A 24,962-nucleotide genomic window follows, 5' to 3' on the forward strand; every position below is an offset into this window, starting at 1 on the left:
GGGGGTTCTGTCTTTACAGCTTATGAATTCTGGTTGATATAATGAAGTTGTTACTATAAATATTTCTGTAGTATTGCCTCTAAGTAAATGTGGAATCTACCCTGAGGTGGCAGGGCTCTGTCATGTTTTTGTCAGACCAGGAGCTGTGCTGGGTCATAAGAACTCAAGAACTGCCTATACAGGTAGAAACATCTGAATGACAATGGGTTGGCTGAAAACTTCCCCCAATTTATTTGCAGGGGCAGGGAAAGTGGGGAAGGTAGAAAAGTCTCAAAACTAAGACACAGAGCTGACAAAGCAGCAGTTTAAAGAGGACTAAATGGGAAGGCTCCAGGATACACGCAAGAAGCATGGGGCAGGAGTGAAGGGTATGGACTAGCCAAAATCAGAAAAGGTTAACTGGGCAGAGAAAAATCCATGTTTCAGAACACAAGTCGTGCACTGCTGCCTGACCCCATACCAAAGAATGTTCTGGAGCAGTGGTACTCTAGGTGTGGGTTGGGACACCAATGTGGGTCGGGACCCCAATTTAATGGGGTCACCAGGGCTGACGTTAGACTTCCTGGGGCCCAGGGCTGAAGCCAAAGCCTGAGCCTCACCGCCTGAGGGCTTCAGCCATGGGTGATAGGGCTCAGGTTACAGGACCTTCCACCTGGGGTGGTAGGGCTTGGGTGGTCTCACGCTTTAATCCTCCTCCTGAGGTCATGTAGTAATTTTTGTTGTCAGAAAGGGGTCGCGATGCAATGAAGTTTGAGAACCCCTTCTCTGGAGTGATGAGGAAACTGAGGCAGGGATATATGTGTAAGATTTTTTTCTGAGGATCTGTGAATCTCATGTGATTCAAGATAAACGGTGATAAATTTCTGTGCAGTGTGTCTGTGTGTTTTATAAATTATGCCCACCATGTGTCCCTGTCAAGGTTCCTTCCCCACTCTGAACTCTAGGGTACAGATGTGGGGACCTGCATGAAAGACCCCCTAAGCTTATTCTTACCATCTTAGTTTAAAAGCTGCCACCACCAAAGTGTTACACAAAGAACAGGGGAAGTGCCCATTTGGAAACGTCTCCCCCCAGAAATATCCCCCCAAGCAATACACCCCCTTTCCTGGGGAAGGCTTGATAAAAATCCTCACCAATTTGCACAGGTGAACATAGACCCAAACCCTTGGATCTTAAGAACAATGAAAAAGCAATCAGGTTCTTAAAAGAAGAATTTTTATTAAAGAAAAAGTAAAAGAATCACCTCTGTAAAATCAGGATGGTAAATACCTTACAGGGTAATCAGATTCAAAACATAGAGAATCCCTCTAGGCAAAACCTTAAGTTACAAAAAGACACAAAAACAGGAATATACATTCCATTCAGCACAACTTATTTTATCAGCCATTTAAACAAAACAGAATCTAACGCATATCTAACTAGATTGCTTACTAACTCTTTACAGGAGTTCTGACCTGCATTCCTGCTCTGGTCCCGGCAAAAGCATCACACAGCCAGAGAGAGCCTTTGTGTCGTCCCCCCCCGCCCCCGGCTTTGAAAGTATCTTGTCTCTTCATTGGTCATTTTGGTCAGGTGCCAGCGAGGTTATCTTAGCTCCCTAACCCTTTACAGATGAAAGGGTTTTTCCTCTGGCCAGGAGGGATTTAAAGGTGTTTACTCTTTCCTTTATATTTATGACAGCCCCAGTGAAGAGGTAACCCAGAGGCTTGTACAATTGGGTGGGATTTTGGAAGAGAGTGTGCGTTTAAGCTACAGGAAGTGTCTGAGGAGGCAGCATTCGGGGCTAAGAAGGGGGCCACCTGGACACAGTTCTTAGGCAGAGGTGCCAGATAGAAGATCTTCATCCTGAGAGCTCTCCCAGAGGCCCTAAGACAGTGGCAGTTCCTGGTCTCTGTTTGTACTCTGAAGGATTAAAACAGTTGGGGATTCAGTGGCTGAATTCCCTCTGGAGAGTGGCAGACACTTCCACCAGGACTAAATATTCAAGCAGGACAAAGATATAGGCTTTCAGGTTCCTTAGTGCTTCAGGTTGATAACCATTCCACTACTGTTGTATGTGAACCTGATTCACCTCTTACACTGGTTTTATACCACTGTGACTCCACTGACCTCACTAGAGATACTGATGCAAGCAGAGGATCAGACCCAGATTATACGTGTGTCCGTGTAACATCATGACCCACAGCTGGAACACTGGTTATGTTGATTCAGTCAAGTTGTCAAATTCTTTATCATATCCCTAGAGGATCATGATAAAGAAGCACTTCGAGTCCCAGCTTCTGCTGCTCCTCTTTAGAAAATAGCAGACATTTAACTTAAGATGAAAAATAGATAGTCCTCATTCTCATAGATGACTCTGAATACACTGCAGTAGTTCTAAAAGAGGCCTCGGGCTGCAATACCTAATCCATCCTTGCCACAGGAGAAATAGAAGAGGCTCTCTCACAAGGAAGACCTGTTTACCAAACCCAAGTGAATGTGATCTGTTGGGTGCTCAGCATTTTTGAAAAATCAGGCCACTTGTTGAAGGGCTTAATATAGACTTGGTGAGCCTAACTTTAGGCACCGATGTTAGAAGTCTCACTGTTGGTGTTTAGCATGTTACCATTTTATACACTTATTAGCTAATGAAAAATTCTTTTTTCCTCCCATAATAAGTAATTTTGGGAGATTAATGTAATTATATAGTGGTGTTGAAATACAAATAAAAATGGTTACCCTTTTAAAACAAAAAAAAAACCCTTTACAATGTGAATTTTTCCAAAGTCTAGATTTTTTTTCTAAGAATAAAAGATGGCACTATGGGAAAACTAAACATGGAGCAAGTTACCAAACTTGCTCATAATGGAGTCCTGATCTGTGACTGGTGCTCTTAGGTACTACTGCAAGAGAAATAATATCAAGCCAAATCATATCAGAGTACTCAAGTTTTATTCATTCAACAGCTTGTATTCAGCATTGCTTTTCATCATAGTTCTTGGTTCTTAAAGAGTGAGATTTTTAAAGGTAATTAGGCACTTAAAGATGCAGGTAGGTGCCTAAGTGGGATTTTCAAAAGCATGTAGGTGACCAATTCTCGTTGATTTCAACAGGAGTTAGGTGGCTACATGCTATCAGAATCCCACTAGGCACCTATTTGCATGTTTAGGTATCTAATTACCTTTAAAAATTTGACCCTAAGCGGAACTATGGAGTCTCAAGGACTTTATTGGAAGTAATACCCCAGTGATTCCCCCCCCCGCCCATATTTGAAGGTTGGCTCAGCAAATGGGAGAAAAAATTACCCCATTTCCATTACTTCCCTTTCCTCTCACGTTAAAGAGATGCAGTCAACTTGAAATATATGTGCCTGATAGAAAACTTTTGACTCATCGTCAAGAAACACCTCAGTTGGTTATAATTGAACGAGATCAGAGGAAAAAACTGTATTTTTTCAGCTTGTTTACTTGATATATTGGACAAAATTTTGTAAATAGTTAGTTTATAGTGAAGTTAATGTATCTTGCCATTTGTAAGAGTTTCATGTAGCAGCAAGGAAGAGAGAAATATTTTTAAAAGTAGGAATGTGAAAAAATTTGAAAGAAGAGGTGGGGATGGGGCAGTGCTAAGGAGTGGTCTCTGAAACTAAACTGATCTTTAAAACAAAAAACTGACTATATTTCAAGTTGACTGTGCTCAGTTAAACAGGCAGACATGGGCATTTCGCCCCACTTCACTTAAAGAACCTGTTACAGTTCTCTTCTACAATACATTAAACAACTAAATATCCCTACCTACACAAAAATAAATGTAAGCATATGAACTTGAAACAGGAGGCACTCTACCCACAAATCTGTAAAGAAATTCTGCTACAGTGCTCTTCAAGTGAATGGAAATATTTTATCTCGGGACAAAAATAACGTATGAAATACTGACTCTGTAGCAGCGATGTGTAGGTGAGGCTAAAGCAAAATTTTTTAGAAAGGAACTTTAAAAGGTCGTCTATCATGAAATCAATGGGGAGTTGTCTGAGGATAAGGGAGGTGTGAGAAGGTGTATATTCTCATTTGATCGGTGCCCTGGGATTTGTGCTTTCTGGCTCTGAGCTACTTGGTGGAATTTAAAGCTGTGCTTTTGCCCTTTCCAGCCATGAATGGTCTGGGACCTTCCTACATGAGACTATTTCTCAGTCTGTGCCTTACTGCTGCAGTGGAGATCTTCAGAGGTGCTTAAGATGGATGACCCCCGGTGTAAACAGCAGGGAGCTGCTGGCAGGGCCTTCTCAGTGAAGAGTGCCCTTCCTTTGGAATGCTCTCTTCTCTGATTGACATTTCTTGAATCTGTTGACCTCCTGGATATGCTGCAAAGCATATGTGATTTAAGCAACCCCTAGTGGAGCACTGAGGAAAGGAGGGAAGGATTTCTGTTTGGTGTCAGGTGGCGGGTTTGAATCATATTGGTCTGCTGACTAGTGATTAGATGATAGGAGAAGGAGAAGTCCTGCTGCTTTGGATGATTTATGTATTTTAACTACTGTGGTATTGTTTTTTAAAGGTAGGTCATAGGTGTTCCGTTTCTTTTGGGTCACATCTCAGTGAATGAATACTTAACATAGGTGACGGTATTAAAGAACACTAATTCAGGGGCATGTGTGTTTGTTCGCAGCATTTCCCAAAACTCCCACTTGATTGTCAGCCTCTAACAGCCCATTTTTCTTCTCTCTCCCATCAGAAAACAGAGTCACTAATACAGCTTTCATTTAGCTATGACTCATTTGGTCATGGATTAAAATTTTAAAATGGGCTGGTGTTGGGAATCCCGACAGAATAGTTTCCACAAGCGGTCAAGAAGAGTTCGCATCTTTTTGTCTTTCGTTACAGCTATTGCTATTAATGGTTGAATGCAAAACTTTAGGCCTATGGTATAATCTCCTGTTGATCATGATACCTTTGACCAGTGGCTGGGGTTTTATTTTGTAGTCTTATTAAAGCTTACTTCACTGTTACTGCCTTTGTCAGTTAATTTGTTTTCAGTTATACTGATCCAGCTTTTTCCTCTCCAGTCTTTCACAGGGACCTCTGTTTTCAGATTGGAGCATCAAACCACCAGACCAGAGAATTGCATTATTCAGTTCAGGCCTCAGTGCAGTGAAGGACTGGTCTTTGAAAGTAAAAGGGAAGCGGTTTAATCATCTCAGTTAAATTCTTTCTTGAGAGCAGTGATTCTCTTGCTGGGTTTGCTGTGGTTGATTTCACTGGAACTCTTGCACTCCTATTTTTTTAAAACCTGCAAAAGCTCAACAGGCATAAAGCTTGATTAGGCTTCAGTGTATTTTACAGAAGTCTTTAGATTTAAATTTAGAGCTTTGGTTAGAAAATCATGTAGGGCCTGAACCAAACCAAGTCAAACACATGGGAAAGACTCTTATGAGGTAAAGTGAGTCCTTTTATTTGGATCAGATCCTCTCTTCCTTTAACCAATAATCAGACAATGAGGGAGTTTATTTAAAGGAAACATGAGATTTAAACCACTCACAAAGAACAAATTACCATGGACAAAAATAGGATAATTTTTCAATGAGCTCTTAATTGATGATGGAAAGTCCATGGGGCAGGGACTGTCTTTTAATTTATGTGCACAATGTCAAGCACATCTCTGGTGCTAGATACAGATTTTACATAATCCCCAGAGAGGTCACTGGGAGAATGTTAATGCAACCACCTGGAAATACATGCTGTAAATCTGGGCAACAAGGATGTGTACTGCTTTGTAAAGTCAAGTTGTAATGGTTGTGGAAGGGGCTGGCTCTGGATAAGAGATGAATGATTAATGCTCTTTAGTATCCATGTTTCAATATGTATGTTTAGAGTTGCATATCTGCTGCTGCAAGTTTAGGTGCTCCATTTTTGGTTGATTTATTTTTTTAAAAAAATAAATATAGTACTTGTGAAAAGTGCCTGCCTGACTGTTCTGAAAACCTCTATCTACAGAGTAAGTATGGCATGGGCAGCAACCATGCACATTCCCCCCCTACCCCCACAGCCTCCATTAATAGGTTGTAATAATGGTTTTAGTGTCCACTTATCCATTGAGGAAAGGCACAGTAGTAGCTGTAATTAATATTGTACCCTTCATTCATAGAGTTTAAGGCCAGAAAGAACTATTCTGATCATCTGGTCTGGCTGCCTGCATAACACAGGCCATAGCGCTTCACTCTAACAGGCAGAAAGAAGGAGAAAGGGAATATTATTATTCTGTTCTGTGGATGGAGACTGAGATGCAAAGAGATTCAGTGATTTGTCCAAGGTCACACACAGTCTGTGGCTGAGTCAGAAAATTAACTCCAAGCCCAGTGTCTGTAACACAGACTGCCCTTCCTTACTTACAGAACCTAAATCAAAGGCTGTCAAACACTGAGTTATGTTTTACGGCATTATACAGGTAAAGCAAATAGCGTTTTGTTAGTTTATATAAATAAATAAACAAACAAACAAACTAAATATATGTGTTAGATAGTTACGAGTAGAGAAACTGAGGTATGGAAATTTAAGTGACCTGCCCAAAGTTATGTAAGAGAGCTGAGAATAGAAAATCACTTAACTTGCAATTCCGTGATCTAGCCATTAGATCATCTTTTTCCCTTTTTGTATCTCACTGTCAAATATGTTGCTCAGTCTAAGCAGACCAACACAATCCATTGGCATATTATGGCTGCTATCACAGTGAATTAAATGCTCCGTTCTTAAAATTAAAAAAAAGGCTATGAATTGAAAAGTACTGTACCAAAAATGTAAGGGAAGGAACATAAGAAGAGAGAGACTCTGTGAAGGAGCTGGCAACTGACCTGGAACGAAATAATGTCAAGATTAATGGAATCAGTGAGGTGACAATGAAATTGATTGAGGGCTATCATCTCAGGTACAGTGACAGGCATCATCTGAGAGTTCTTTTTCCCTTGGAGAGTCAGATGGCTGGAGCAATGAGCAAGAGGTAAGATGATTGTACCTGAGCAAACTTCTGATGTCAATATATGATTGTTTTACTAGGAAATGAAGAGCCAACATATATTGTAAAACAAAAATTATTGATTTTAGCAGCTATTTGGCCTAAAAATGTTGAAATATTTATAGATTACTAAATGTACATAGCACAAGCTGCAAAGTAAAATCACAATAAATTGACTACTTTACACTCCAGCAAGCACTAGAGAGCTAATACAGCTGCGGGAAGGTGAACTGAAATCTATTCTGGCTCATGCATCATCAAAGGAATTGTCAACTACTTTCCAAATGGCAGAATCCTCAATACTGCTGCTGATGTATGAAGCAGAAAAAGTACAGCTGTATATGGAGATCATAGGCTGTGTTTGCAGGGCTGACTGAGAAAAATGTTTTTTCATCTAAAGTTTAGAATCTAAACTGATCAAACTTGTTACAGTGTTACTGAGAGACAATAAATATAACTCAGTGCCATTTTATACAGTCATTTTTCAGCAGGTAAATGCAGGCATCTGGGTATTGCTAAGGTATCTGACTCTCCAAATAACCCCCTTTATTATGTGTTGTAGCAATTAAATGAAGGGTAATGCTCTCCAATATCTGTGAGGGAGGGGCAATTGGGAAATGTAAAAAAAATTGTCAAGGACAAAGGGATAATCTCTTTCTGAATGAGAACTAGTAGAGGAATGAGAAAGTAAAGGAAATACCATTCAGCCCTTTCAGCCCAATCAAGTTTCTAACCAGGATATGGCACAGAAATAGCACTAGAGATGGAGGATCTTCATAGTCACAGAGAGTGGACAAAATATCCATGCTCATATGACCAGTCTTTTGGGAGTTTTTGACACTGTTGATCAGAAGGTGTTGCTGACTTGCATATGAACTGTAATAAGACTGAACTGTGCAGCACTACACTGGTTTTGCCCAGTCTTCTGAGACAGATTTCAGAGTTTTTGGTCAAACAGCTGTTCTTCCGTGAAAGCCTACAAGTGAAGTCATGGAAGGATCAGTCTTCAGTCATCTCTCTTTTAGATTTTCTCTAAGGGAGATAATAAGATGGAATAGGTTCCAGTGCTACGTGTGTTTGAAAGTTAGCTGGCTGAAGCTGAACCAGGTAGAAAGAGTGAAGCCTTTTGAGGAATGGGCCCAGAGCATTAACCTTACCATCTATGGGAGGACATTTCCCCCTCTGTGTGCCACAGCGCAGTCTCAAGGTTACTGTCAGATATGGAGATGGCAACAGAAGTAAGAGAGGCCTACTTCCATCTGGTTATCTGGTTATCCGCATGTTCATGATATCCAGTACTGTGCAGATGAGCATAATATGAGAATCTAGATAGAATACAGCTGACTGTGAAGGTGTTTCAAAAGAGTGGACAGTGGGTATTCTGTGTGATTCTTATCTCTGTATTTGGCATCTAGATACCACAGTGTTGGTGATAGTAGAAATGTATAGATAGGAAATCCTTTTCACCCATTTCACACTGCTTCCTAGCTCCTTCCCCTTCTCCCTTTTACCTGTTCCTTAAATACACATTATTTAATCACATAATTAATTTCTTGGTAATTAACCTGTCCACACAAGAAAGAAGAACGTCAGCAAGACCAATAATTATGGAGGAATATTGTTTAAAGCCAGTTGTCCATTTAAATAGTCTCAATAGGAATGGTAGCAAAAACTAGGCAACTTGATCATGATGTGATAGCAGCCTTTGTTCCCCACGGTTACCGTGTGTTCAGAATCAAGTCTTATTGTGCGAGAGAGAAATCTAACAGTCTCTTTTGAGCTGCGTGTACAAAGTAATATGTTTTTGACTCCCTTGCTGTATTATTTTATTGTATGTTAGTAACTCCTGAAATCCTTCATATCGTGAATTCACAAGTACATCATTTAAAAACAGCTACATTGTTCATTAGACTCCAACTGTCTCAGAATTAAAGTGAGTTGTCCTGTAAAATGCTAAACAATATGGATAAGTCTTAGAGAAGGTGTGTGAGGAGTATGACCCTGTTCATGCCCAGCTATTAAATGGTAATGATTTCTAAGGTTTTAAACTTCAAAAAATATTTTGTATTTTTGTTGCTGTGAATGGAGAACACTTTATGAAAACAAATTGTAGCTAAGGGGCTGATGACCAAAGTGAAGATTGGCTAGAAGATGTGCTTTAGTTAAAAACAAGTTAGGGGGCTCATTAAAGGGGTATCTGGGTGGAATTTTGTGGCTTGTGTTGTACAGGAGATCAAACTAGCTGATCGAATGGTCTCTTTCTGGCTATAAAATCTCTGAATCTGTGAGAGGTTCTGGGGTTTGGAATTCATTCCTCTTTTGCCCCATAGTCTGAAATAAGCAGGATTTCTTGGGGATTTTTTGTTTTGTTTTGTCTGTCTATCTGTTTTTAGAGCACACTGCAAGCCATATCCATTGGCATATCCAAGGCAGGAAAGAGTGTTTTGTTTTGCGTGTGTGTGTGTGTAAGTGAAGTTTGCATTGACACCTAGTGCTTCAAACAGATCCTTTATAAATCAGTATATAATCTGCACCTGTTTGTCACTGCTGAAGCCAGGGTTCTTTCGTAAGACAGGGACGCTGACAATCAAAACAACAAAAATCTTAGTTCTTTCTTTCTGCTTTTGTGATGCTGCTGCTGTCTTCACTTGCCTACTCAGTTCTATTATGTGTCTTCCCAAGTCCAAATAGTTCCTGAATAATAGATACAAGGATCATGTGAAAATGAATATCATCTTTTTCACCCAACCCTGATATTTTATAGCTTTGTGCTCAGCAGGATATTCCTGTGATGTTTAAAATGCTAAAGTAGAACTAAACTTTTTTAAAAAAATACTGTATTGTACATTAATCTCCAAAAACCCTTTGGTGCCATTATTTTAAATGGAATAATATTTTAGACCATTTTTTGTGTAGTACTATAGTACACTTTTTTAATAGAAATAGAAAAACTTTATATTTTTTTAACTAGCAATCTTTTACCAGTATCACAAAATAATTCAGTCAGGACTTTACAGTATTATTTTCAATAGGCCCTATAGTTCATGGCAAGAGGTATCATTTGTGTATGTATCTGAGAGCAAAATTCATCATCCAAATTCCCCCCCACCCCACCCCAAGTTAAATAGCGTGTACTTCAATATTGTCAGTTCCCTTCCATTTTATTAAAAGACAGAAAATATCAAAGTCAAAGGAAAGAACGCAACCCTTCCGGGTTCCCATATGGTAGAAAACCCATATCATAAAACTAAAGAGCAGTTGCTCAGCTCTCTGAAAATTGGCTCACTGTGGCTAATTAGAGCCCCAATTCTATAGCTGACCGTATGTTGTATGCAGGTCACCCACTGAGCCTTTGCAGAGCCTCCTTGAAGTCAGTGGAGCTCCAGATGGGTGTAACAGTCCACTCGCATGCTGTCAGTTGCAGATTTGGGGCCTTTCTACTGATAGTGATTGAAAGGACTTCTTGTTTTGTAACAATATAACATCAGATTCAGCTTTGTTAAATAGGAATTGCTGCCAGTCACACTAAAGCAGTTTGTTTCTACAATAGAATCAATACAATGAAAAATGTAGCTTAAGTTAGCCAGAGAATCTAGGCTGTATAACTTTATTAAACAGAAGACCAGTAAGACAAGCAGGGGAAGTAGAGGAAGACCCAAGATTATGCTGGTTCTATTTTAGATTTGTGTGATCTTTATCAATATAGGAAAATAGTGCTTTCTCTATTGGAAGACTCTGGATGTTTCTCAGCTAATACCAATTATTACTTCAGTTCAGTGTAGTGATTTTTTTGGGGGGGGGAGGGGTTCTTTTGGTAGTAGCAGGGCCGGGCAAACGGGGCCCATGCCCAAGGCTCTGTAGCCAGGGAGGTACCACAAGGGGCTTGGGCTTCCCCTGGCTGTGGCTGGACTCCTCTCTTCTCTGGCCCCTCCCCCCGCTGGGCCAGCAGGCTTCTCCCCGACCCCCCGCTGCTCCTCAGCTGGCCGGCTGAGGGTTCCGGAGCAGCGCAGGCGACCCACCACTTGCTGTCTGAAGCGGAGCCAAGTCCCTCCCTGCCTGTGGCCCTGCGCTGCTCGGTCTCTGGCAGGGCGCGGCCGGGCCGGGGCCAGGAGGAGCAAAACTTCAATGGGGTGGGGGAGCCCAGCCGAGCAGCAGGAGAGGGGGGACTTAAAGTGACAGTGCGCTCACTGTCTTTCAAACTTCCCTAACACAGACACGGGCTCTCACAGTCCTGCAACACAGATTGTCACACACACACACAGTCTCACACTTCTTAACACATACTCTGTGTCTCACACAATCCCCCAACACACAGTCACACACACACATTGTCTCTCACACCCAGACTGGCTCTCACACCCACATAGACTCTGCCTCTCATAGTCCCCCAACACAGATTATCACAAACACCCAGTCTCACACTCCTCAACACACACTGTCTCACAGTCCCCCAACACACAGTCTCTCTCACACACACACTGGCGCGCTCTCACACACATATTTATACATACACACACACTTGTGTTGTTGTTGTTGTTATTACTGCTTGGTACTTCCGGTCAAAATGCTGGTGGTGAGCCAGGATTGGCTAGGGGCTGCAAGAGGGCCGTGGGCTCAGGCAAGATGCAGCCCCCATGTGACAGCATGAAGAGCCAGGCACCACAAGCCACCCCAGCAGCACAGAAGTAAGTGTGGCAATACACCATATACCATGCCACCCTTGCTTCTGCTGACAGTCACCTAGGAATTTGCTAGCTGTAGCAGTTACTCACTGTGATGTTATCTGATTAAAACATGACCATGTAGATCATTGTTGCAACCAGTGTTATATTTGCAACAAATCTTGTACAAAATGTGGCATGTAAGATGTCTATGAAAAGGTTATGAATTGCTGAATACGTTTATGCTATTTGTATGCAAGTATCATTTTTGTATTTGAAGTTATGAGTATTGGCTCTATACCTGTATTTCAAATGTTTGATCCTGGGGTAATGTGCACAAGGTAGTTAACTAGCACATCTTGGAGGGACTAGTCAAAGTAAGGGGCTCATCAAGGGACACTTAACTCACAATGGACCATGGGAGATGCCCATCTACACTGAATGGACTTTCCTGTGGACATATCATATGAAGTATAGGTAATGGTCTGGAGGTGATGGGGGAGTGGGGTGGAGCCCAAGGAGCCCGTAAGAGCCAGGAGTGATGGTGGGAAGGGGGGTGGGGCGCCAAAATACAAGTTCACCCAGGGTATTATTTTCACTAAGGCGGCCCTGGTAGGAGAGGTGGCAATATTCTTAACTAAAGGAAAGGGGCTTAATTTCTATGCAAACAAGTATGCCACAATCATAAAGTCTTAGCCCTTGTAATAAAAATGGAAGCTGATGTTTATTAATATATCATTCCAGATACACAAAGTACCATTATATGGCTCATGGATTGAGTAAAATATCGTGTAGTCATCCTGGCTGTAGACTAATACTCTATAATACTGGAAATTCCACCAGATGGCCATTGTCAAAGCAGACTGTTTTAGAGTTTTAGAGCTGTGTTGTGGCAAGGCCCTAGTCATGGCTAATATGAAAATAGCATCTTAAAAAAATAAATAATTACTGAGCATAACTGACCTATGTTATAGTGCTAATAATAATCATACTTTACATGTAGATGATACCTTTTGCCTGAGGGTCTGAAAACACTTTACAAAGACTGGCAAATGTTCCTATTTTACTGATAAGGGAAGATACAACATGGAGAGGTTGTGCCTTGCTTGTTGAGTGACAGAGTTGGGATTAGAACCCAGTCTCCAGACTCTGTGACCTATTCCAAGCAGTGTTTTCTACTGGCTAGACAACTGGACAGGTGACCTGAATTTTATTCCTGGCACTGCTACTTGTTAGAGATGGAAAGAATGAGCAGGAGGACCCAGAGGCGCATTGAGTAAACGGGCTTCTTTATTGTGGTACTTGTTCCCCTTAACCCAATTGTCGAGTAAGCACTGAGTTAATCACATCATGCTCTTTTATCTAACTTAATATGTAAATACCTACATTTACTACAACCCCCCCAAACCCCTTATTTGATAATATGAATGCCCATATAATGAATATTAATAGCTATATACTGAATATAATTACTCTGTTTGTTGTTTACAGCATTAAGCATATTATATAGACATTTTTACCTTAAAGATACGTTTCTTTGCAGTAATTATAGCCACAAGTTCCCTTAATCAGCAGTTCACAGGGGAGGGAGGAAGGAAGGAGCCATGACCCCAAGCTCATTTATGTAGCTGGGAGAGGAAGGGAGGGGGGAAATAACACTTCTTCACACAAAGGGTATCCTTCAAACAACCACATTTCTCATGCAGCTGCAAGGCTTCTATCTCCTTAACAAGCAGAAGGGAAGGGGAAAGGGTGGAAACTTTATCTATCAAGCAAAGAGACAGTGCCTGCCTGTGCTTTTACTCTCTATTGGGTAGTGGTTACCCAAGTCTTTGCTTAACCCTTACATACCCCAACTTGCTATGGGGCGAAATGCAGATCACTCAGGGCAAGATTTTGCCATCCTTACACTGACTAATACTTAACTGATTGAGTAGACCAAATCAATTGATGGGTCTGCTCCTAGAGTAAGGTACTATGCAATAAGAGAGTGACAGCATATAGCCCATAAGCATTTATTTGCTTTGGTTTCCATATTTGTAAAATGGCAATAATACTTATATTTGTTAAAGTACTTTGAGATCTCTGGATGAAAAATACTACGTGCATGTGTGATGTTAATAGCTGTTCTTTAGTTATTAGATTAACCATCACTAACCATGAATTTATAAAGCATTAGTCTACAGCCCTGGCAAATACATGAAGTTTTATTAACTGAGGAGTCACATAATCATATTCAGTGGTACTAAAACGACATTAATATCAGACTCTATTTTTGCTATGGGAACACAGAGCAAGTGCCTCTACAGATAGATGGCTGTTGGGTTTAATTCATGAGCACATGGGCAAAAAACGTGAGCTAAAGGACCCCTCTGAAGATTTGGACTTTTGAGCTGCCAGTGAGTTCACAAACACATAGGCACAAATTAACTGAAGTCAGTGGAGTTGCAAACAGTAATAGCCCATAGATACTTAGAAGTCACCAGCAGACAGATTGCCAAATTGTGGAGTAACATACCCGGTTCAAAGACTGTTCATTTGGGCAAAAGCCTCTGAAGTTAAAGCATTGTTTGTGTTCCTGTCATATAAACTCTGATATTTCATTTTGTATTTAGAGAATTGTTCTTAAAGTTCTCCTTTTTAAATCTTGGTGGTTTTTTTTTTCATTTAGATTGATATGATTGTGACCTTGGGTGGACTTGGAGGACGCTTTGACCATATCATGGCATCAGTGGAGACTCTCTTTCATGCAAATAATACCATTCCCACTCCAGTTATAGTTATTCACGACTTCTCCCTCATCTGCCTGCTTCAACCTGTAAGTGAAATGAAGTGTGAGACCACAATAAACGTGATCGTGTAATTCCAGCAGTCAAAACTGCCATTTCCCTCAGCAGGGCTTCTACTTGCTTCTACTTGTAGATTTAGATTCTAGATTTAAAATATATTTCTAGCCATTGGGAGATGACTTATGGTTGCACCCCTGCAGGAATAGTATATTTTGCACCTTCTATCTGTAGAGATTAGGATTAACTCACCAAAAACAGATTTTAAATAGAGGGTGGGAAACTAAAAAAGTGAAAAGTTAGTAAGAGCTAAAACTTTATTCAGTTTTGTGCTTGATTATTAATGGAAATATCTTTGAACTTTTATATTAAATTCCAGTGGAATTAAGTGTTGTTCCCTCTGCCCTTTGTTTTTCATTTTAAACAGAAATATATATGACTGACACATGAGAAACTCAAGAGGAAATTCAAGGGCTTGACAAACATGTCAAACAGAATTCTCATATAGTCCGAGTGCTGCAATTCATTGACTGAAATCCAGATGAAATGAGGGAATCTATTTAAAAATGTGTTGATTTTGTGATGTTTAGGTTGTTATCCAGTTATTGGTTCAGAAAATAACACAAATGATATCTTGAGAAGCTTTCACTTTTAAGATTTAATTTAGAAGCAAAATCTGAGTAAAAAAAACTTTTTTCTAACAGCTACTTATTGGCTTCTGTTTGGAAATATTTTTTGTGATGGCTGGATTTCTAGAAGTTTAATTAGCTATACACTTTTATCCAGTTTGTCTTATAAACTTGATATACACTGGCAAGGTTGATGACCAAGCCTGCACTATGCATGCATGCTTCACTGTAATCTGAGAGGTATTAATGGGATTCTATAAGAGATTGCAGATTTAAATCCACAGAGGCGAATTCTACATTATCAACATGAGGCACTCTGCCTGCAGGAGGGATGCTAGGCACAGGAGCTCATTTGCCACTATGACAAGGAATGACTGTGATTATTAGTTGCAGAGCTAAAAGGCTAGATACGGAACAAAATGAGGGAAAACCAGGACTGAAGGATAATTGTGATCAAATCTGAAAGTGGGAAGTAATTTACCTGTGAATGATTTACACATACTGTACGGACACTATATTAATGTTAGGAACCTTTTGAGAAGGCTAGCTAGAGCATTTTGACGCTTTTCAATAAGATTAGGAATGCCCAGTTTAGCGTTTAAAATATATGCTTTTATCGTGTAGCTATTTTAATTCTTTGTTTTTTATAAACGGCTTCTGAAATGTCAGAGTTAAGATTATGTAATTTTTGATGGAATAATTCACCCCCTAACAACTTGAACCAAAAGTCCTTTGTATCATTATTACTTATTTATGCAGTGTGTTAAGGGGGTTTTTTGTTTTACTGTTGATTTTTTACCCCTTTATTACACTTTTACAAAATGTATTAATACTGTTTTTCATTGGCACAGGCTAATACTTCTTTCACTCAGTTTCTGGCTGATGTACAGTATTGCTAGCTGATGACTTTAATAACTCCGGGCTGTTTCCAGTATTCAGAAATAAAGGGCAGATTCAGGGGGCAGGAATCTTACAGCAATCTTAAAGCTAACTGACACAAAATTCCATTCCGTTGCTGGTTTAAACTTGTCATCTCTATTATCTTCCATCCACTGCCATGGTCCTTTTGGAAAATAATTTTAACCCTCTGTTTTCCAGATAAGATGAAATAAGTAGTTTATAAATAGGAATAAATAATATTCCTATATTGGAAGTACTTTCTTCCTATTCAATTTAATTTCAGTTTACATTATGCTAGTTTCTCTTGTAAATAGCTACAGAAAATGATAGCTCTTTTTTCTTTGTAATTTAAAATCAAGGTAGGAGAGAGTTAGAGCACAGTGGGAAATGAACTGGCTTTTTTTTGAAATAATGCAAGTCTGTGGAATAAAAGAAGTGGGACATCACGATACAAGAAGACAAATTTTAAAATTAATAAGGACACCTGTGACAGATGTGGCAATGTCCTGCAATATCCTTGAAAAACCCTATTGAATTAAGTTTAAGTATCTTTGGAGTCCATTGTATTAAATGCAAAGGTTACGTGTTATTGTGGGCCTAGATGATCAAAGGACTATACTGAACAATGTGGCAGATAAGAATGATTTGGGGTGGGGTGAGGGGGAATGTGTGAAGTATAATTCCCTGGAAATACTGGGGGGGAGGTGAAAGCAAATGCCCTCCATCTGTTGTTCAAAACGGAAAACTTCGGAAGCGATGCCCTGAGGAGAGAACCATTGTTCGCAGTTCACCTGTTCCTGAATGCTGGAGCTTAAAGGCCCAAGATGTATAAAGAAACAGGTTGATATGCACAGTTTGAGTTCTTGCTCCAAGCTGAAGCTGTTAGGAATTTGTAACCATAGGAAAACCTCTTTGTCAGGTTTAAAGGATTGACCTCCTAGCAGAGGCCTTGTTGGAGTGGGGAGTGATCTCTGGTAAGCTTATTAGTATACAAGTAGGTTCTTCTATTGTTTTAATGTTTTCTCTCTGGTGCTTTCACCTTAAGAATAAATATGCTTCCTTAGAAAGAGTTGTGGTAATTTATAAATGTGGGCAACTATGATGTTGATAGCCACTGAAGGAAAAGGAAAGCACTGACGCTGGCCTGTTTAGGTAGTTTGGCTACCTGGGAATAATAAAGTGTAGGCAGGGAACTGTATAGCCTGGAAAAATCCCAGTTTGGGAGGGAAAATGTAGGGTTTTCTGCCCAAGAGAGGTGACCGCTGGGAGCCAAAAGCCTAAAAATAGATGCCCTTGCTGGACCACAGAGGGAGAACACAAGCGCAGTTGCCCTTAACTGTGACAACGTCTTGCTAGGAAATCTTTCACGTTCATGTAGCATGCAGATTGGAAAGCATTCTCTCTTTGGGAGGAAGGATCCATTTTTGTTGTTGGGTTTCTGGGACAGCAAAGTATGAGCAAAAAAGCATTTTAGCTCCAATATAAAATTAGACTCTTTCCTATTAACATAAGAGTATAGTACAGTTCTCTCTATATTATGTATCCTCCCTATATGTTGTTTGTTTTTTTTATTTATAACCAAAATAGAGAGTACACCTACCCCATGCTGTACACATCTTTGACATAGTTAGAAGCAGAGTGACATAAACATAAAGCCAGCAGCTTTCCCTAGTCCCACCCCTCAGAAATAATCAGCAGAGATAGTCACACCCTAAAATTATCTTGCCTCACCCAAAACCACCAGTCTTTATCAGTTTTCTCATTTCCCCAAAAGCCTGAATAAAGGGTGATCCTTTCATTGTGCCCTGAAATCCAACAGATCTGGAAGCCACTGCTGATCCCAGAGCACTGGTGTCATGTCCCATTTTGATATGCCACTTGCTAAGGAGGCTGCCACATTCTTAATTGGTTTATATTTCTGGATTGTTTTAAGATGTAGCCCCAGGTAGAGTTCATTGCAGTAACCTGTATTATAAATTAATATATCTATCAGAGGACAGATGATGTTTTTGGTAAAGCACTTATAATCCCTGTTCATACAATGTGTTTTTAAGTATATGAAAGTATATAACCAAATCAATTTAATGTCAGTTTTTTATACGTTATAAGAATGATCTGCTGCCTCATTCATTGTGAATCTTAACCGAATGAACTGACAGATTGAATTCTGTGTATGGCTGAATTTGCAGAAGTGGACAACGTGATTAGGTCAGGAAAGCAGCAATGCCACTGGCTCATGTTGTGCCCTTAGTAAGTCACTTAACCTTTCTCTGTGCCTTCTTGTTTACCTGTCTGTAAAACGGCTAAAATAATACCTTTAAGAGCTTTGTTTTTAGGCCGAACACTTGTAAAGCACTTTGGTTTCGTCAAAGGAAAGATTGCATAATAGTGGAAATTATATTTTTTTGGTATGTCACATTCCTCTGCCTATAAATAGGGAGGCAGAGTAGATGCTCCAGCAGGTGACATTTCCTTTGAAACAGTTTCCAGTGTGATGATTTAAGCAAAAAACTAAAAATAGAATACATATCTCCGCACTGAATAGTGATCATATTTCTCTCTGTGGTGAAAAAAGAATCCTTAATAAGGAATAATCATTTCTTATGAGCAGGATATTTTATGTAACAGTCCATACTTTTTATGCTTGAAATTTTGCTAATGTCAATTACCATTAGGATATACCCTGGCTGAAGAACATTAGGCCCTTAGAGTCATGTTTATCATGCTACCCATGCTCAGTACGAATGGCTTAAGGTTTCACATACATACTTTCTCATTTTCTGGTACTGTGCTTCTCGGGAGTACAGAAACATTAGCTTCTGTACACTGAGCATAAATTATCTTTTGTCTGTGAGTTTTATGGCAGTTTGTAATACAAGGTAATAGGATTTATGACCAAGAAATGAGAAGATGTACAAGAGTTAATGAGGCCTGTCTTTTCATTATACTGAGCGGAGTTCCGTGTTCCCCATGCAGGATACCACCGTTGAGATGTGGGAAGAAGCATTGCTACTTGTACTTGAAAATATGTTGCACAAGCATACTTTTGTCAGTTATCTAACTCTCCAGAAATACTGTATGACCTATTTCTTCCATGCTGTGTTGTACTTCCTTGTGTTTTTCCTTCCCATAAGAAATAATGAGGAATGTAATAATGCTCATAGAAACTAGGAAGGAAACGGAATGCTGATAATATTAGGAGTGTAACCCTTGTGGTTAAATCTAAGGTGTCTGGGTCAGGATTTCTGGAGGGTTTTCTCAGCTCTACTGCTGAACCAGGGTATAGTCTAGGGCAAGTCACTTAACCTCTGTGTGCCACAGTGTTCCCATCTGTAAAGTGAGTGAAATGCAATTACTAGACTGGGTGATGTGGAGTTTACTTACTTGTAAAATACGATGGGATCCTGAGATGAAAAGCTCTATAGACATGCAAGATAATGCTGTTGGTAATAGTTGTAATAATAACTAACAGGCTTTTAATTAGTTTCCAGATCTACACCTATGAAAAAGGTGGGTTGGGGGGGAAGAAGTACTATTTATTCTTCATCTCTAAAGATGTAGGCTCTGATCCTGCCAGTGACTCCACATGGGCAGACTCATATGCCTTTGAAGTCATTTGGGCTCTGCACAGTGCAGGATTTTGTAGGACTGGAGCCTGAGTCCATCCTCTCAATTAATAGGCAAACTACTCAACAGGGGCAAATGTCTGCCTGTCTTTCTCTCACTCTCACACATACACACACACATGTCAAGTTCTGTGAACTGATTTCAAAACTGAGGGTCAAAACTCCTCACTTTTTTGCTCCTTATGTGAGTAGACACAGTCAGTGCAGCATGCATCAACAAGAAAAAATATAAGATTAGGTACTTGCTCTCCTGTGGTTTGTTGTTGCAGTTTGGTGTATCAACATCTATTTGCTTTGTTTGCCAGGATGTCCCTGCTTGTATGGTAAAAGATGATGGAAAATCCAGATAATATGTGGTCAGCCTCTGAGTTTCACTCATGCGTCTAGTATCATGAATTTCACAGAACAGGTGTGTCTTAAGCTACGTCTATACTTGATGTAGGAGTGTGATTCTCAGCTTGAGTGGGCATACTTGTGCTAGCTCTGATTGAGCTGGCAGGTTAAAACTAGTGTAGCTGCAGTAGCACGGGCAGTGGCCGCCTGGGCTAGGTTTGTACTTGAGGTGGCCCTAATGGTGCTGCTGCTGCCACTGCCCGTACTACGGTGGCGAGTGCCACTATTTTTAGTGTGCTACCTCAGTGAGCAAGTACGTCTGTTTCAGGTGGGAATCTCGCCTCCACCGCCAAGTCAGAGAAGTGGTCTCTGAGGAGTAAGCCCTGTTGTCAGATTAGTTCCCTACTGCCTTTCTTCTGATACAACACTGTCTCTAAGATCCTGATCTCACTCCTACTGAAGTTTCTAATCAGCAGATCTCAATTATTGAGTCTCTCCTCATTCTTCCTCCACAAAATTTTGGAACATCAATGTTTATTTTGAATATACTCTTGTGAGGGTAGTCTCGTTTACAGTTAAGCCATGGTAGCCTGAGTGAAAGAGCTCTTTAAGATTCTGCTCTAGAGATATCAAAATATTTTATTTTCCTCCTCCTTCTCTGAGGTTGCGTCTCATTTAGGGTTTCTGTTTCTAGCACGAGGACATCACCACTGTAATCAAAGCAATGAATCTCTGTTCTTAGACTTCCAAAGACCCCTCTTTGTACAGCTGGTGTAATTCAGGACCTTATATTTTATGGAGTTCTTAAGGATAAAATGGTCTGTTCCTGAGAAAGCAGATCTTTCTGTGTCTACCTATTTAAGAAAATAAGGCATTTCTTTCCAGCTGAATGCCTGATGTCTAAAACTAGCAACAGTGAAAATGGACTGAATTCCTCCTCTTGGAGTCTGAATATTCACTGAGGGTTCTGGGATTGTTGTGAAATATGTTGTGTTTCTAAGGCTTCATAAGATTGATATACTAATGCATTCAACTAGTCTTCCAGAAAACGTTATGATACACTTTAATTTGGCTTGCTTAGCAGGTGGATTTATACTTGAAGCAATACTGAATCACTTAAAGTTCTCCCCTAGTTATTGGCTACCAAAGATGTTTCCAGAGGAGTGAGTGTCTGCTTGAGTATCAGAAAATCTTGAGTATCAGAGTGTCTGCCTCCAAAGTCTTTGGATGTAGCTAAGCCTATCAATGCCAGGTACTTGCTTGCCTATTCACAGGATGCTCCATATACTGAAAGTTCTTCCTTGCAGGGTCCAAGTCTTTATATGCATTTGTACAGCGCTCCTCTCAGCTGGGGTGTGAGGGTGATGTTTATGTAAATGGATATATAGTAATATAAATATAGTCCTAATTAAAGTTTTAAAAGTGCCAATACCCTTGCTCTCTTGCTTCTTAAGAAGCTCACCCTGAGGAATGAACTGTTTCCTTCCTGAAACAGAAACTTCATTTGATAGCACAAGAAGATAGCTTTGCCCAGCTTCTACCCTTAAAAGAAATATGAGAGTCAGCACTCCAACGCTTTTATTATGAAAGAATTCCTTTCCTGCCCAACCCTTGTAGGAAAATATTGGTGGATTGATTAGATTCATTAGTCATTGGATTCACTATTGTAGTATTGCAGCTTTGATGACACTGTATAAAAGTGGCCTACCAAAGTCTCCATTTCTTTTGGTCAAGGCTGTGTAACTGTCACCATTTGTTTCCTGTATCTACTGAATTCAGTTGATCCATTTGTGATTAATTTTTTACCATTCATATTTTAAGAGGTGGGTGGAATTTATGAGCTATCCTACTTTTTGCTGTTTCCATAGGAAAATCTAAGGGCAAATTTCTCATACTAATACTTTGTTTGGTTGTTTTATTCCAGTATGACACATGATTGCTGTGAAATAAATTTACAAATATTAAATAAAAACAGTGTTAAAAATATCCTTGTAAACTCTGTCATCCTTTTGAACTGCATAATTAGTATCAGTAGAGAAGTGCAGTATTACACCAATTTTCAGAAGAGTGTTTTAGAATAATCCTGAATTTTGTGAGATGGTGTAATTCAAATGTGTTGACAGAGCACTTTGTATGGTAAGTGGAGGGACTGTTTTTATTGTATGACAGCAGATACTTACAAAATGTTTCTATTTAATGCAGGCATACATGCAAAATATGAAAGATTTTATGTGCTTTGCATACACAACCCTTGCATACACGAATAGTCCGTACTCATGCAAGTGACTGCTTTGAATTCAGAGGTCAATTTGCATATGTAAGAGCTGTTCACATGAGTAAGGGTTGCAGGATAGGGCATTAAATTGCAAGGAAACTTGAAGAGAGTGCTTGCAGGACGCTAGGCTTTAACTTTTAACAAGGGCTTGATATATCCAAACCGCCACTAACAAACAAGAGGTACATTTTTCATTACTAAACAAATCCTCTTTTAGCCATATTTTCTATGATACAAGGGTAATATCCTGTGGCCAGTTAGATTAATCACACAGACTGTTGTTCCTATTAACCTCTGAGATAATGTATCTTCCGAAGAGCATACTGACGTAACTAGAAATGAGCTAATTAGAATACTTTTGTATTTCTAAAATCTGGACTGTGTGATTGTTTGAGTCAATACCCAGATTTCACTATTCTCCTATGGTTCTGCTATCAAAAGTTCAATCTTTGTCCAAACTTCTAATTAGGTCCCACAACAGTTCATACATGAGCATATTGGAGCATCCTGAATCTAATAAAGTTCTTCTTGGGAGATTGCTTACCATTGCTGTTGACCCTAGCTGTTGTAACTGGACTCTACTAATACTTTAATAACTGATCCTTCCAGTTCTGTGAAAACAGGGTGCACTGTGCTGAAAGAAGCTTTCTGCTAAAAGACTAATTTTCTTAGGGCTGGGATTTTCATGTTGACACTGTTGATCTTCACTTCCTTTGTAATCTTGATTTTTACTAACTTCTTTTTGCAGTACTCTGATACCATTCATTTGTGTGTGTGACACAATACGAACATTTTCCTTTGCCATACAAACAGTTCTTCAGGTATGATGTCAGACTGGAAATTGTTCAGCAACTTCTTTTAATTTATTTTTAAATGAATTTTCATTGAGTTATATTTGAAAAAGAATAATACACTCAGTACAGTAGCCTCTGCGATATTTATTTTGACTTTTTTGACACTGTCTACACATTTTCAGGTTTTATTCACTGTGCCGCAGACTTTTGTATTGATTAGTTCCTGACTGCACTTCAGGAGTTATGACGGGTTAAGGGAAATAGCTGGAAGTACTGGCAGATGCGTTTGTTAGCCAAGGAGATATGGGGAAGGTGACCTAAAATAGGATAACCACATTAATTAGGTGTTTCTACTAAAAGGGTCAACAATGAAATAATATGACTGTTACACTGTGGTCTTCAGATTTCAAAGTTAACACCCCATTGAGATGGATGGGAAAAGATCATACCTCTCATCTTTTGTCTTGAGGTCTGTCTACATGGAAAAAAGGTATAATGCTACCTCAGATTAAATAGCAATGAAGACTTGGCAGACCAGATTTTAACTTGGATTAGCAGCTCAAATTCAAACCCAGATTCCTCTATATGCTTTTACGTGAACTGCTAACCCCAGTTAAAAGCAGAGTTGCCATGTGTCCACTGCTGAATGAACTAACGTGGGTTAGTTAACCCAAGTTAAAACTTTTTTTTTCTTTTGCAGTGTAGACATACCTTAGGCTATCTGCAGACAGGCAGACTGAATTGAGTGGTTCAGATTTTATTGATCTAGAAGATTTTATTCATAACAAAAGTGCCAGAAGAGTTTTTCTTTTCAGTCAACTCTAAGATTCTCAACTACAGCTTTGGAATACACTTGCTTTTCATGCATATACATGCTTGTAACAATGAATTCATATTGATAATAAATACTGGAAGATCATCATTTTGCTTAGCTTATCCAAATACAGGAAGCAGTATCAGTTCCAGATTTTGCCCAGAAAGCCTGAGTTAGAAGCCATATAGTAAGAAATAGACCTGGCTTACAGCATAAATAAACAAGACAGCAAAAGAAAGAAAAGAAAACAGGGGAAGTGATTTGTGCAAGGTCACACAGCACATCAGGCAGAGCTGAGACTAGAACCCAGGTCGCCAGTGCTCTACCTAATAGATGACACTGCCTCTCCAGAGAGCATCTTTTCCCCTATCCTACTGCCTTATTTGAGGTGAATTTCTCCTAAAAGGTTCTGTAAAGGGAAACCTGATATTGTGGTTTGCTTTCCACTTCTAATATTAGCAGGACTCTCATGATAGATGGGGTATATAAGAGGTGAGATTCTTCACCTCTGTCCTCCATGTAATTTTCACTGAGTGTTGTAGAGAAATTGGCAGGTATCATGGGATCTGTAATCTATAAAACAGTTGCTTCTGGAAGGAAAATAAATGTCCAAAAAGTATTTTATTACATGTTATTAAAATTGTAGAAGAGAAAAATGGGTACTTGTATTCCTAGATTGAATGTAAATGCCAGGAAAATTGACAAGATAGAGAATGACGTTCAATTATTATCTACTACGAAAACCAGAAAATTTAGAATGCAAAATACTCAGTCTGATCAAAGCTTTAATGACTGATATTTTCCTTTACAGGAAAACTGGAAATGTTTTTGAATGTTCAAATCTCAGAGTACTGAGCTCATCCATACTCGAGTCCCATAACTATATTGAAAAATGTTATCTCTTCAATTTGATCCCATTGTAAAATTGCTCAGGCTTTTCAAATCCCTTCTAATATCAGTGTTAATTCTGTTTCTGCCGTCGTGGCGGATTGAGCTATATATGGATTGACTACATTTACTCTTATTGTTAGTTTAGGATCTGCCTGGAAAGAAAGATTATATTCAGTAATATCTGAGGTCCAGGGGAGAATGCTATACCACTCTGATAAATGAACACGTGTCCTTACTGACTTAGTGAGATATATTCAGTCTCACCACAG

At 39.5% G+C, this 24,962-nt stretch overlaps 1 protein-coding gene across 11 annotated transcripts in view; it reads left to right on the forward strand.

The window, feature by feature from the left end:
- TPK1 (thiamin pyrophosphokinase 1) overlaps nt 1–24,962 on the forward strand; it is a 491,137-nt gene that overhangs the window by 306,375 nt on the left and 159,800 nt on the right. For 10 of the 11 annotated variants that reach the window (XM_027821805.3, XM_027821803.3, XM_043540512.1 and 7 more), the window contains one exon: nt 14,317–14,463. The exons of the other annotated variant lie outside the window; for it this stretch is intronic. In XM_027821805.3, the coding sequence (XP_027677606.2) occupies nt 14,317–14,463 (147 nt within the window). The remainder of the gene's footprint in view (nt 1–14,316; nt 14,464–24,962) is intronic. 11 annotated transcript variants of the gene reach the window in all.

This window comes from Chelonia mydas, chromosome 2 (genome assembly GCF_015237465.2).
Source record: "Chelonia mydas isolate rCheMyd1 chromosome 2, rCheMyd1.pri.v2, whole genome shotgun sequence".
Taxonomy (NCBI): Eukaryota; Metazoa; Chordata; order Testudines; family Cheloniidae; genus Chelonia; species Chelonia mydas.